The 15,130-nt window shown below is 29.7% G+C and overlaps 1 protein-coding gene across 1 annotated transcript in view; it reads right to left on the bottom strand.

The window, feature by feature from the left end:
* The window catches only part of LOC108768382 (gamma-aminobutyric acid receptor alpha-like), an 8,538-nt gene extending 901 nt beyond the window's left edge, over positions 1-7,637 (bottom strand). Inside the window, exons 1-8 of the mRNA XM_018518783.1 lie at positions 7,373-7,637; positions 5,547-5,614; positions 4,865-5,085; positions 4,318-4,400; positions 2,747-2,946; positions 2,568-2,655; positions 2,152-2,312; positions 154-333 (exon numbers count right to left, since the gene is read on the bottom strand). Coding sequence (XP_018374285.1) covers positions 154-333; positions 2,152-2,312; positions 2,568-2,655; positions 2,747-2,946; positions 4,318-4,400; positions 4,865-5,085; positions 5,547-5,614; positions 7,373-7,637 — 1,266 coding nt within the window. The remainder of the gene's footprint in view (positions 1-153; positions 334-2,151; positions 2,313-2,567; positions 2,656-2,746; positions 2,947-4,317; positions 4,401-4,864; positions 5,086-5,546; positions 5,615-7,372) is intronic.
* Positions 7,638-15,130: the final 7,493 nt, after the last annotated feature.

Genomic DNA, 15,130 nt, shown 5'->3' with positions numbered 1-15,130 from the left:
ATAAAAGAAAGACATATCAATATTTAATAACACAATTTTACAGACTAAACGAAAATTTTCAAATTTTATATTAATTATTTTTTAAAAACTTCTACTTTTTACTCTGGGTTCTAAATCGCCGTAAAATTTTTTGTATTACTTTCTCGAACTAACATTGTATAGTGCGGATATGAGAGAACCACGCTTTCTAGTACTCGTATCGATAATTTCTGGATGAACTGCCTGAGGACTGCAAGAAATCATCGAGTGAAATGTATCCTCGAATTCCTCGCTAGTGATTTCCTTCCATTCTTCCCATTCATCGTCATCCAACGGAATCTCACCGCTACCAACCTGAAAATTGTTCAAATTTAGATTGAACTATTGATTCAAATTATATCTTTCTTTCTATGCATATTTTTAATTAAAGTTGCAAAAATAATTTTAAATATTATTTGAATAATTTTCCACGAACACAGTAATTTTTTTTAAACATATTGAGCTACAACATTGTCTTAAACACATCATGTAAACATATGAAGGTCGTTATTAGCCGCGAGCCTTCGATCTCGCGTAGCAACAACAAAGAATATTTAGAATGAGTGCAAAAAGTACATAGAGGAAATATTTTTTTAAAAAAACTTTATTAAGTAAATATTATCCAGCGAGAAATGAGTCATCGAATTGATGTCAAATCGATATCGATACGATGATTTCAGCATCAATTTGATGTCGATTCGACGTTTAATTGACGATCATTTCTTGCTAAATAATTAACAATTTATTTATAAAGAATAATATAGACTGTATGTTTCTTAAAATTATATATACCAAAAAGATGTATCAATTATAGAAAATATATCATCTAAAAAATAAGCGAAAATTAAAAATTGTATCGAAAATGTAAACCGGTAGCGATAATTTTATTACACTGATGATGACCTGATGTAAAAAGGTCGAAACGTTTATATGTATTTATAATTGTTATTCCACAATGAATATACAATAAATATTGTATAGCACAAAAACAACAAGCTTGGCTCCTTAGCCTTTTTATGTTTTGATAAAAATTGTATTGTTTGGCTGCTCAAAAAGTATTCGTACAGTTGAGAAATTTAGTTCCTAAAATCAGGAATATATGCAAAGCTCGTTTGATTATGTTAGAACAGAATGTATTAATTGTATAAAATTGCGAATTAATGTTTATTTTCTACAAATAAGATTTTTTTTTTGTACAAATTTTTTTTACACTGATTGTATTTGATTCGCCGGTCGTCGGGACAGGAGAGCAGGTTGACCGGGTTCAGATGATTAAGTCTTAAGCAGTAAAAAACTGGTTAATTACAGCCGAATGCGAGAAGAATAATCGATTGTGATTCGTCCATTTCTTACGACTTAAGGCTTAAAAAAAAATCTATTGTAGATCCGGGGTTACAATTTTTCTTCGTAAACTTTCGAACGCGGAAATAACGTAGGTAAGTACGCATTCCAATGACAAGATCGCTCGAAAGTAAAAATAATATACAATGAATCGAGCGGTCTAGCTAGAAGCTTTTCCTAAATAATCTATCGGAATTCTAAACAAAGGTACTACGTTTTCTAATATTCATGTACAGGGTGTTACAGATACATACTAGGCAGTACGACGGGTTGCGCGGCAAACTTTGCATGGCCAAGCGTGGTTTAATAGACAATGACAGTGACTTTATAACATAACTTTATAATATAAATAATAAAATTTTGTAGTATAAACTTTATAATGTATAAAGTCACTGTCATTGTCTATTAAACCACGCTTGGCCATGCAAAGTTTGCCGTGCAACCCGTCGTACTGCCTAGTATGTATCTGTAACACCCTGTATATATAGAAAATATATTGAATATATAGAAAATATATTGAAAATCACATTTAAGAGATCCTAAAAGATTGCAATGGTTTTGCCAAAATACTTCATGTTACTTCCAACATATATCTTTTTTTTAAAAGTCCCCATACAAGGAAGCGATTGAACAGATAACAAATAGTCTGTTTTCTATTCTTGCACTAGACTGCTCTAGAATTCTCTTTCTCGCTTTCGACAAATATCAAACGTATATCTATCTCATTTTAAATTCTAAAAGTGTACACTAATTCAGCCACAGAAAACAGACTTAAAGTATCGTGATTATCACCTTCGTGAAGTAATGAACGCCGGCAAACTCCAAGAGAGTGGCGATGCAGTAACCGAAACTCATCAGTAGAAACCAATCCAGAGCGGTAGCGTATCTAACTTTCGGCAAATCCGTTCTGGAATCGAGGCTTATCGTCGATAATGTTAAAACGGTAGTGATACCTGGAAAATTTATGATACAGTGTTATCTACGTAGGGCTAGATTTTCTATTTAAGTACCGAAGGCACACATAGTGCCTAGAGCTTATGAGATTTTCAACGCTTGTAAAGAGAAGAAAAAATGGTAAAGGCGCTAAACAAGTATAGAATGTTCTTTACGATAACGATTGTTTATATTCAAAGAATAAATTACAAATGTAAAAAACAATAAAAATGTGAAGAAAAGCGATAAAAATCTTACAAAATGATTGTAAGTACCTAAACCCACTCGATCGCTCGTCGCTTCACGATGAATCCAAAAGGATACCCAACTCAGCACGACTATTAAAACGCACGGCACATAAACCTGTTGATGTAAGAAAGTCTTTTTGTTATTCTGCATAAAAATGACATTTATTTATCATTTGCAATAAGCACTATGATTTACGAACGCTTACTTGTATGAGAAAGTATCCGGTGTGGCGTTGCAAGTTAAAAGATACTTGCAGTACCGAGAACTCGCCCTCGCGACGGAAAAACGTGAGATTTCTGTACGGCGAACCCATTAAATCGAATTGTGACAGTGCCATTCCGGGAATAAAATTCACCGATAAACCTTCCTGCCATTCGTAAACCAGCTGTCCTGATGTATACGCATCTAACAAACAGAGAGACGTAACAATATTATATAACATGAAAAGAAATAAAATAATTATCTAATAAAATACTAGAAGCATTTCAGAGAAATATTGAAGATACATCGTACTTCAATGACATCCTATAATGATTATTTATTTCCTCTTTAATTGAATTATTTATATCCGAGGGATATTCTATTATAAATTCTATGAACATCCAATAGATGGATAATTTAATAATTAATTAATTATTCAAGAGAGATGTATTTTTCTTTTTCTTACATTTATCTTTCGATTAATGTCAATCCTAAACATTCAGGAATTCATCGAAATGGAAAAAAGTACTTGGTTGAATTAACTGGAATTCTGGTGGAAAATAAAAGATCCAGAATTTTTGTTAAATCTACTAGATTTTTTATTAAATGTTGGTTATTTCAACTAGAATTTTAATAGATTTAATCAAAAATCTTGTAAATTTAATTAGAATTCTGGATTGTTCATTTTCGACCAGAATTCTAATTAATTCAATCAAACAATTTTTTTATGTAGATATATTATGCCGCATTCTACCCGGATATTTCTTTAGCCGAATACAAATGACTAATCTTAAATCATGCATCTTGATTCGAGGAGAGTTCCGTCACTAGTGCATGCTTATGATAATAAATTTTGATATTATTCTACATCTTAGGCCATGATGCCATCTGTTATGATAGAAAACGGAGCTGCTGTGTACCGTAAAGCCGAAACGTAAAGGAATATCGAATTTATTGCGATCATAACTTCGACATGGACGATTGCGAACACTCGCCGAAGAATAATATCGATGGACGTTATGCATGTGAGGAACAGCATAACGTAGCGTGCGAGGACGTACAAATGAAATATTATTTGTTCTGGTTTTCTTACGAATTGCATCTCTGTTGGTTTGAGTCTCAATTGATGTGCAATAAGAAACATTGTATTTCTAAATAATCACTAGAAATAATCCAAGCACTGCATTTTCAAATAATCTTGCAATAAAAGAGCGATAAAGAGCTGCGACTCATTAAATTAATAATAGCCGAAAAGAAGATGGAATACAGATTTTATATTATATCGTAAAAACAAAAGTATGGTACGATTGTGCTCAAGTCAATAAGTGCAACATAAAATAAAAAATTGTGAAAATTAGAATTATAAAAATTCATGTAATTTCTTGTTTTGCGGAGTAAAAGAAATTACATAATATAATTTTGTTTTAACATATCGACTCTTTAATTTAATTTTACAATTAAAAAATTTTCTTTACACATTTTTCTTACTTTAAAAATTAATTTTTTTATATTGTGGCACTTAGCTTGCTAAGGTATAATATTACTATGTAGTTATTATAAAAAATCAATACATACAGCTTCCCATTATTAACGGGCAAAACTGTCGATCCATAGGGAAATTCCTTAGCTCCATTGGACATTTAGCTTTAATAGTGAGCCTGCATTAAAAAAGAATCATGAACGAAAATAGATTATGATATCAAATATTTATATCTAATTTTTCTACTTAGTTCTACATTACCTTTCAATTATTTCATAAATAAAACTGTGATATTAATATGTACGTCTAAAATTTTATCATTTTACATCTAATTCCATTTTACATTACATTATTTTCCTTTTATGTCGTATACAGATTGGTTCTCAAAAATTTACATCTATTGTAATTACTTTGTGAGAGCAGCAGTGCTAATATTTCCACATGATATTTTGCGATAGAATACATTACAAATCACAGAATTAAACTTCTTCATCCGTCGATTGCTTATATGTTTCTTCCATGAATGTCTATACAACATTGACGTTAGTAAAAGAAGTCCGAGAATACATATCTCGTATAGATATCGGATTCGAAATCGGATTCGATTTGCCACACAGTGCGTAAATTCACGCGCGAACAAACCTCATGGAGTACAATATATCGCCGTCCTGGGAGATCCTTAGCAATTTGTTCGGCACAGTGATCGTGTGCACGTAACTATGCTTGCCATTGTAGAAGTATGTATCGGGACGCCAAATCCTTTCGAGCATTTTGATACTGAGGCTGAGGGACTTGATCGGGCCCAGAAAGCTTAAACGTGAGTCGCGCCACGATTGCCGAAAGTAGCAGTCCATCGAGTAATCCTGATGGAAGAATTTTTAAGACTGCACCAAGTGAGATTTCAAACAGATTTAAAAGTAAATAAGGCAAAAATTGATTAAAGCTGCTTACTACTAGCAATAGCATTCTCACTATAGTAAACGACCGATTAAAAGTTATTGCTATATATACATATAGTTCAAGTTTGATTCCAATATAAATATATTATATTTCTGATATTAGGCTTAAATTTCTTCCGAGCATTTTTTATATCAACTTTGCGGTAACATAAATTAATAAAAATGTTAAAATAATAAGACCAATTAGAGCGATTATTATTCCTGCAATAAATGGCCGATTTGTGATACAATAATTAGAAATTGACGTAAGTATTTAAAATATTTCATGATATCGCAGAGATAAAAAAAAAGGAAGAAAAAAGAAGGAAAATAGAAAAAGTACATTTGCTGGTGCATCTCCTTTACTGAGAAATTTCGAATCTCACCATATCAAGTTCAGACACTGGACCCATACTTCTAATTAGAATATTGGTTTTGACCACTGTGGGCACGCCTGAAAAAATGCGAAAAATTGCCTACATAAGATTTATCAAATGTTATTATCAGTATGTCGGAAAAAGTTTAAAATATTTAGCTTTAACAAATTAAAAAGGATACCAAAATGACGGCAATTATAAGTCGATGATCGGATTTGTTCGGATAATTAGGATATGTGTTTAAACATATCATTTTTTAATTTAATTTTAATATGCTACAAACCGTTGCATTAATTTGGCATTATAATCTAGGGCTTTAGTTATCGATAATTAAGCGGTTAGGCCACCGTGTACGATTTTTCTCAGCTCTCCGGAATTCAATTATATCCGATATTATTTTCCGTTGCGATTAGTGCAGGTGTAGGACATAATGCATCATGAAACAGTTTCAGTGTAGAGTATCTAACCGCAGCATAATATAGCTTTTATTCATAAAATTAATATCGATATTAAATGCATGCATACGCTTGTTACGTTTGTATGTATTTTATGTTGTATCTGATGTTCTAATGTCATTTATAAAAATTAATCTTTTTCAAATTAATCATTAAATATTACTCTTAATACATATGATTGTGTCATTTATATATCATACGCGCATGTCTTTTCTTTAAAATATTATGAGCATTTGACTAAATACATCACACTAAATAATGTCTCTATCTTTTTCTTTCTGTCTCGTGAATTTGATGCTTGTGATAAACTTAGGCATATTTGTGAATATATGAACTTTTGAAATACTTGAAATAAATAATTAATATTTGAATATAGCATGTTTTTTTATGAGTACACTTCGAACAACAAAAAACAGTTTTGCACAGATTTCATCTTGTTTTCACTTTACATTTTTAGTGAGAACATTATAAAACACAGTAGTGAAAAGATAAAAATTTGTGCATCTCTATCTATAGTATAAAAAAACTACAAAATACATATATAAATTTGCAGAGAAGAAATTTTGTTTATTCTCTTACATGATGCGAATATATGAGTTTCTAGAAAGAAAAACTTTCTACGAATACGATATCATCCAATATATTTATATTTTTTATAACTTCCGGATAGCAGAAATTCATTAAATAGTAATTATATTAGTGAAAACACTCGTTTTTACACTAAGAGAAAAATTGTTGGGTATTTGTAATTATAATTATGTATTATTATATGATTATTATGATTATTATTGCTATAATATTATTAATAACAATCATATAGATAGTCTAGACAATCATATAGATAGATTCTAGCAACAAATATATATAGTTGGCAATCTAAAATGATCATAATTATATTTAATTTGCGATTACTAGAGTAGTTTTAATTGCGTTTATAGTCCGGAAAAACAATTCGGCGCGCATTTCAAAACCACAATATGATATATATGCAAGTACATATATAGTATACATTAGTAATTCAAGTTTGAATTATTTAAAGCAATGAAGATCCAGCTTCGATCGTAATAGGCATTTTTAAATTTCTAGTATTAATTGTGTTCTCACATATGCGGTCTAAAATAAAGATTTTTAATATTGACCACACACATAGTTATAGTTATTATAGCCATAAAAATGGTTAAAATTACCACAAAAATGATTCCGATTACTACAATTTTATAGTAATTTTTGGTTGTCACTATATGTACATTTGTTCCCAGAATTATACATATAGTTATTTTTAATAATATTATGTCAGTAATAATTATAATTATAATAATATGTAATTATATTTACAAATACCAATCTTTATTTCAATGCACTAATCCTTATTTTTCTTACCTTTACCATGCGTGGGCAACTGACTGTTTTCATAATTCATTAGTAGATTTTCGAGGACCATTGTGATATTCTTTGAGACAATATCGTTCAGCGTAGCTCGTGGCATCCTGCTACCGATCGTCAACGTCGACTCCAACGATTCTGATGACGGCATCGTTGCGATGTCTGATGTCGTGTTGGTTTCGAATGCATAATAATGATACTTATCCATAGTGAGTGGCACGAGAATGACGAAACTATACATATAACACAGAAGTACGTTCATTATTCCACTGGCGATGAATTCCGTGCAATATTCTGTTTGTATAGAGATAATTATGTAGCGACAAGTTTTCCTACAAAATTTGAAATTCGTATTTTCTAACGAAAGTTTATTCTAGATGAAAGTCTATTCTTCGGTCTAAAAGTAAATGGCTCATTGCGGAACAATTGTATCCTCGAATATCTTGCTAATTAATAATAAAATTACACTGGCAGTTTGATAATTAAATTAGTTAACAAATGAAGCGAATTCTCTAAGTTATTTAAAGTGACAGTAGGGGAGACCGGGGACAAAAGTAACATTTTGACTTTTAAGTGTTATAACAGTTAAAATATAATATTTATATTAAAAAAAGTATATACCTTTAGATGTAGAATTTATTTAGCTACAAAATTTTCTTTGTAACTAAACTTCTTGTCAATTTTTCAATGTAACTAGAAAAAAGTTATGTTTGTTTAAATACTATGAGGAATTTTGTTACAATCGTCCCAACCCCTGGGACGATTGTAACAGTAGATAGGGACAATTATACCATACCATTTATAAATAAAATAATGATTATTTTATTGGTTTTATTAATAAAAATACATAATAAAGAAAGGCTCAAATAATTCAAATAAAACAAAATTAATCAGAAGAGCTATGAGCCAAAACAAAAATTTTAATGTTAAAAATACATAATAAAGAAAGGCTCAAATAATTCAAATAAAACAAAATAAATCAGAAGAGCTATGAGCCAAAACAAAAATTTTAATATACATATGATACAGTTGACATTAAATAAAATAAAAATAAAAACAAAATAAAAATATGTCTACATCAAACTAAAAATATGTCTACATCAACTAACATTTCGACCACCTTCATTTTCAAAGTTATAAACAAGTATGTATATGAAAGCTGTTGACTACAATAGATTAACATAGATCACTAATTATAGAAGTATAATAAAAATTATTAAAAATAGACTTTCGTTGTTCAGGCCTGATTTCAGTTATATGTAGTCGACGGAAGGTAGATCCTGGATTTACGCCAAACATTCAAATATCGCTGAGTATCCAACAATGAATAGATGTAGTTGTCAAAAAATAAATCCTGGATATACGCCATGGTTCGATTACAAAAAGTATTTGCCAAATATAAAAAAGTTACTGATAATGCTATTAAGTAAACCGAAGTAACAGTCCTTCTTACAAAATCCAGATTCTACAATATAAAATTGAATAACTGACCCCAGGCATCGATGTTACTATTACCCCCTAATGGTATTTTATTATTCATAGTAAATTTTTTAAATAAAAACCTAGATAAAAAAATCAACTCAAATGTGAAAAACATCAACATAGATAATCATTAAAACATATTAAAATACATTATATCTTTGTTATAAAGAAAAAAAATATTTTGAATTTTGTGCATGCAATAAAAGTTACTTTATGCGTGAAAAAAGTAATTTCTGCTTCTGCACTCGTGCACGTTCCGCGAAAATCAGCATGTAACGAACGATTTAATGCCTATCTGTTAATAGAATTTTACTACACGACTATGTACATATATACGTTATAGTTTAAGAAATATTGATGTTACTATTGTCCCGTGTTACTTTTGTATCCCCCGGTTTCCCCTAATAAGAAATTTTCTCGACTGTATGACAATCATTCGATACATCATGCAGATTATTAATGAACTCAATGTAAATTATGTATAATCTAATCTTAATCAAAATCATTAAATTAAAAATTAAAGTACATTTTATCACTGCTTTAATAATTGAATCTTTTAACTCAATTATTAATTGTATCGAAATCGCGAATAAATTAGAAATAATTTAAATGAAATAATACGAAGATTTATAACAATATACTCTTTTTATGATAACTAAGAATCAGTAAATCGAAATACGATAATTTAAATAGATACACAAATAGATTAGGAAGACGTGATAAAAATTATAAATAGGACGTAATATATCTTATTAGATGTCGATGTCTGTCAAATTATATTTAACGTTATGAATGGGTCCTAAATGTCGATAATTGAAATTCATTAAGTATTTAACGAACATGAGTGCACTTCATGGATGTGTGAATGGAATTGTTCACCGTAGATGTTCCATTTGATTTTAAAGTTGATATTCTGTCCTACCGAGAGAGATGCATTTCAATCCGTATCGATTACTCGCATTTTAAGTCTAAAGAGGACCTATAGTTAATACTACCAACAGATCCTGAGTTTCAAATTTTTATAACGCTTTCGTTGCAACGAGAGCAATCCTCTTGCATAATTAACAACACGTGCAATCCCTAACAGCACAGACCTCCATGGAATGCCCTGGGGACATCCGAAGAACGTCCGTATGTCCTTTGAACATCCTAAGGACATCTCCAGGATGTATCCCGGATAAAGTGTGTTATTAGAGATATCTAATTTAATATTTCTAATTTTTTAAGTACTAGTTGACGACATGAATCTATATTCATATTTATTTATATTAACTATATGATATACATGTATTTTCTGCTTTTAAACTATATTTTTATAAAAAAGAAAAATATCTTGTATGCTGAAATAACACCAAATATATATTTATATATATCTATTTTTATATATAATTAAGTGTTAATATTTTTAATAAAATTTCAAAACATTTTGTCACGTCGAGTGAAAGTCGATAACGCGTTTCGAAAATATGCCCGCGGTATTCGAGGCTTTCCTTCTCGAGCGGTATAACGTGACATAATAATGACGTTAACGCTACAAAGATGTTACAAGGAGTTATCTAGGACATGCTGCGTTCTCTCTCAGCTCTTATGCCCACATTCCCTGTCGCCCTTCCGACATAGCCACCGCGAAATAGCATCGTCCGCGTGCCAGAACTTTGTTCCGGCGCGAGGACCGGACTATATCCGCTATCGATAAACCGCGGCTCGCAACACACGCGAGAGGATATTCGTCCACTAATCATAAGTGTAATAAGATCTTGTTGCTCTCGCGATATCTTTTGAAATCTTCTGCAAATTATATAAAATATTTTAAATCCGTGTAACAAATCAAACTAACCAAGACTCCTTATAAATCAAAGAATTGGGAAGAATACGCGCGTTAGAAGTCAGGCGCAGAAGACGTCGCGCAAATAATATACTTGTAAAGCTTGAAACGTCTTTATTCAACAAACGCGCTAAAGCGTAGCTAAGCTTTAGCACGTTTGTTGAATAAAGAAGTTTCAAGCTTCATAAGAAAAATATCTTGTATGCTGCGCCTGACTTCTAACGCCCGTATTCTTTCCAGTTCTTTAAAATATTTTTCAAATCCGCGTGTCAGTTTAATAAAAAAGCATAATAATCGATTAATACACGTAATCAGAAATTATATCCTGAATATACGTTCGAATATTTTTCAACGAGATTATATTCGAGATAAGCTTGATACATTAACTTTTAATTTCCGAATTTTAGCTCCATATGCGAAACGACAGGTGTATATGATATATTTAACGTTCAATGACTTTTCAAAATTATATTGACGTCTAACATTATATCAACTCGCCGCATTAATTTTAATTTTTGCTGTGAAGCTCGAAACACGATAAGTAATATAATAAAGTTGCAAAAGAGAGGAGTAAACGACGAGCACGTTTGGAGTTCGGTTTAAGGCATAAAGCGAGGCCGGTATCACGACGGGAAGGAAAAGTGGAGGAGAGTGCCTCTTGTCACTCGCCGATTCAGCAGCATTCACCCGTGGTCCATGAGGGTTCCCTTTACTGTTTCGAAAGAACGTTGCGCTCCGTTACATCACAATCTTGTGAGATCGTATGCGCATTTTGCATCCGATTTTCGGGCCGTTTGAAGCAATCTTTAAGTGAGCTGTATAAAGTTTCGAGTGATAGGGCAAGATGTGTTTCGTTCGTCGACTATGGAGGACACATTATCGGTACTTTTTCGTGAAAAATAATTTTAATATATAGAAAGAAATATTGATATAATAAAGTAATTATAAGTAAAAAAATAATCATTAATCTTAAGTAATCACCACAGAGATGCATAATAAGCTACTAATTCAACTTATAATTTGTGAATAATCAATGTAAAATGAAAAATTCGTAAGACTATTTTTGTAAGCAACCGCGATTCAATAATTATAAAATTTTTTAAATTTAGTTAATACAATTAATTAATACATTTTAATTTTAATACATTTAATTTTTTTAATTTAGTTAATACAATTAATTAATACATTTTAATTTTATTTCATTTGATATATTTAATTTATTTAATTAATAAATTTTTATATTTCAAAGTAAGACTATAAGCATTTGTTACAGTTTACCAAAAATAAATCTTCGACATTGTTTGTTTTACAATGTTATAAAATATACGGTCCAATACTATTAAATCTACACGGAGAAAATTTTATATTTAAAATTACTATAATGTGGTAGTAGCTGCGGTCTTCATGTAAATTATAAGTTTAAATGCTATAGTTATTTTTTTAAAAACAATATTATAACGTAATTTTTACACTTTTTCAGTAAAAATTTTTTATTACAAAATCAAATATATCTAACAAATTTTGTTTACGTACCATAGTAAAAATTAACTGTTTTCATGTTAGAATATGGCTTAACAAAATAATTACTTTATTTATGTGATAAAAATTACCATAGTAAAAGTTAAGTCGGAATCATGTTGTGAGAGTCCATCGAAAATACAAGACACAGTAAAGTGTAATTTTAAATTGTATTAAAACTTAATATAAAATTTTCTCCGTGTATAGTGTCAAATTTAATCTAATGTGAGTCGCCACTACTTCTACTAAATATATCGTTATTTTTTACTAAAATGATAATTTTTGACACTGTATAATGTTAAATTGATACTGTATAGTGTCAAATATAATTTTTGTTTTAGTAAAAAATAACGATATTATTGAGTAGGAGCAGTGGCGGCTCACATTAGGTTAATTTGACATTAAGTTAATTTGACACTATAAGATTTAACAGTAAAATGGCAAGATTTCTTTTTCTTTAACGGTATGTTAATATGTAAACTTCATTACTTGCGAAAAATTTTAATTAAATTTTTTTACTGTAATCGCTTTGTGCGCAACGCGAATTGAATCATTGGCACGGATAAATTTGCCCAACAGAGATTTGGGGGAATCAGCTCATCTGAAATGCATTTCACACTTCATTTGCAGCTCATTAATTGTGTTCTATTAATTTAAAAACTAAGTATAAATGATTATTATGACAATAAATAACAATCGATCAATTTTGTTTTCAAGTCAAATCTCTCTTTGTAGAACACGCAGCGCATTCATAGAATTCAGAACATAGTCAGCTGATATTATTTGATGTTAATAACGTAAAATTGTGAAACGTTGCTTAAATATCTTTAATTAATAAATACCTTCCATTATTTTTGATAAAAATGCATAGTGTAAATGTATAAAGCGTGACTGTATAAAAAGGGGCAAATTTGAAACAAATTTGAAAGACATAAAATTATATATCTATTCATTATAGATTGATTATTATAGATTAAACGTCGTTATTTCTATTTGAGAATAAACTTTCATTTTGTCACACCTTTAATTATTTGCTATGGACAAAAATCTTATCATTTGCTGCAAAATCAGTCTTAAGATCGTTATTATTTGACGAAGTTGACACGAAGGCTTTACAGTTAAATATTATGTGAAAGAACGCGATCCCTATAAATGCTTTCGACGTTTATATTTGCATGAATAATAACTCGTTAGATATGCTCGATTAAATTCAAAGAGTAATTATGTTTGTTTTGATAAATGCTTCGAAATCTATTCTTAAAATATTCAGAGACTCTTACAAGCTGCGCAATCTACGCATATACGAATAATTGTTTGAGGTGCATCTTTGGGCTTTATGCGTCAAAAGCAGCTTTGATGTGCGATTGAAATTTTCATTATTTCAAGATGATATGCAAAGCATTTACGAACACACATAAAACAAAAATTGTATTAAATAATTCCGACCTGAATAACAATGAATGATGTTACTGCTTTCTACACAGGATGGAAAATGCACAACATTATTGTAAGTTATTCGAATTTCTAAAATGAAACAATTGTAATAAAAAACAGTTTATCAAAATTCAGACAATTGCATATAATTTAACGATAAAGACAAGCATTATAGTTATTTTTTAGCGATGTAATTACAATTACCTCTGAGTACAAATTAAACGCCTCATTTATTTGCATTTGATGTAATTATAATTATCCATGAATGCAAAATAAATGCTTTATTTATCCATATTCGATTATTTAATATTTCTTTATGTAATTGCAAATTGCATCATAGTTGATAGCCAGTCTATCTATCGATTGTGCTAAAGAATTGTACGATAATAGTACAATTAATAGACATAAATATTTGGAGTAAATTTTGAATGCTTATTTATAAAAAAATAAGTAATATATAAATTAAGAGAAGGGATATGATCTTAATAATGTCGCAATAACTAAATTAATTAATAACGGTAAGATTGAGAAATAATAATTAAAATTCTTAGACATATAGGCCGTATTCAGAACGTGTTTTTATCGATAAAAGCGCACTTTTATCTCTAAAAGTCTGTAATATGCGTGACGTAAAGTATAGTATGTTAGCGCGCTAACATCGTTGTAAGCGCGTTCTGAATATGGGCCTAAATATCTTGCTTTTCTGTCACTACATAGGCAGTCATAATATGAAAATCTATTTTAAAACTGAACGTAAAAGGAATTAGTTAACTATTAGCATCGTTTAGAATGTATTGGTTTCCTTCACATACGTGTAATCAATTTGTATTAAAATATGTAATATAACGTATAATGCGCTTCAATTATATCAACATATAAATATTTCCAAGGGAGATCAACTATGTCAAAAAAGAGGATATGATAAAGTAACTATTATGAAGACGTTTTAAAGAAATTGTTATAATTATAACGTAACTTGATAGTTACATTTTAATAAAAATAATAAAATTTTTTTTTAATTTTGCCGATTTGTTTATAATTTTAATTAAACTTAACACGTTGAAGTTAAACGACGTTCATTTATTTTAATGGTATTGAACATAATAAAAAATACAGTATAAAAAAAACGAAGCATTTTATTATAATTCATTATTAAAATAAATACCATATTATTATAGGGTAACTCCGGTATATACGCCGCACCTATCAAAAACTTAATTTATTATTTATACCATGTTTAAAATAAACGAACTATATCAGTAAAAACTTTGTACTGTCTACTTCTATTGGTGATTGTGGTACAATACAATATTTTAAAGATTTTTACCATGCACTTCAGTAAAATTAATCCAACTTATTTTATACTTCAGTATAGTTTTATTAATGAATGAGAGAGATTTATATTAAAATTCTTCGAAATACACACACACACACACAATGTTGTCCCACGGCTGTCATATTTTCAGGGTAAATTCTAAGAAAAAATTCTCTCCGTG

Source organism: Trachymyrmex cornetzi, unplaced genomic scaffold, assembly GCF_001594075.2.
Source record: "Trachymyrmex cornetzi isolate Tcor2-1 unplaced genomic scaffold, Tcor1.1 scaffold793, whole genome shotgun sequence".
Taxonomy (NCBI): Eukaryota; Metazoa; Arthropoda; class Insecta; order Hymenoptera; family Formicidae; genus Trachymyrmex; species Trachymyrmex cornetzi.
The sequence above is the reverse complement of the archived record's forward strand: the minus strand, read 5'-3'. Positions and strand labels throughout refer to the sequence as shown.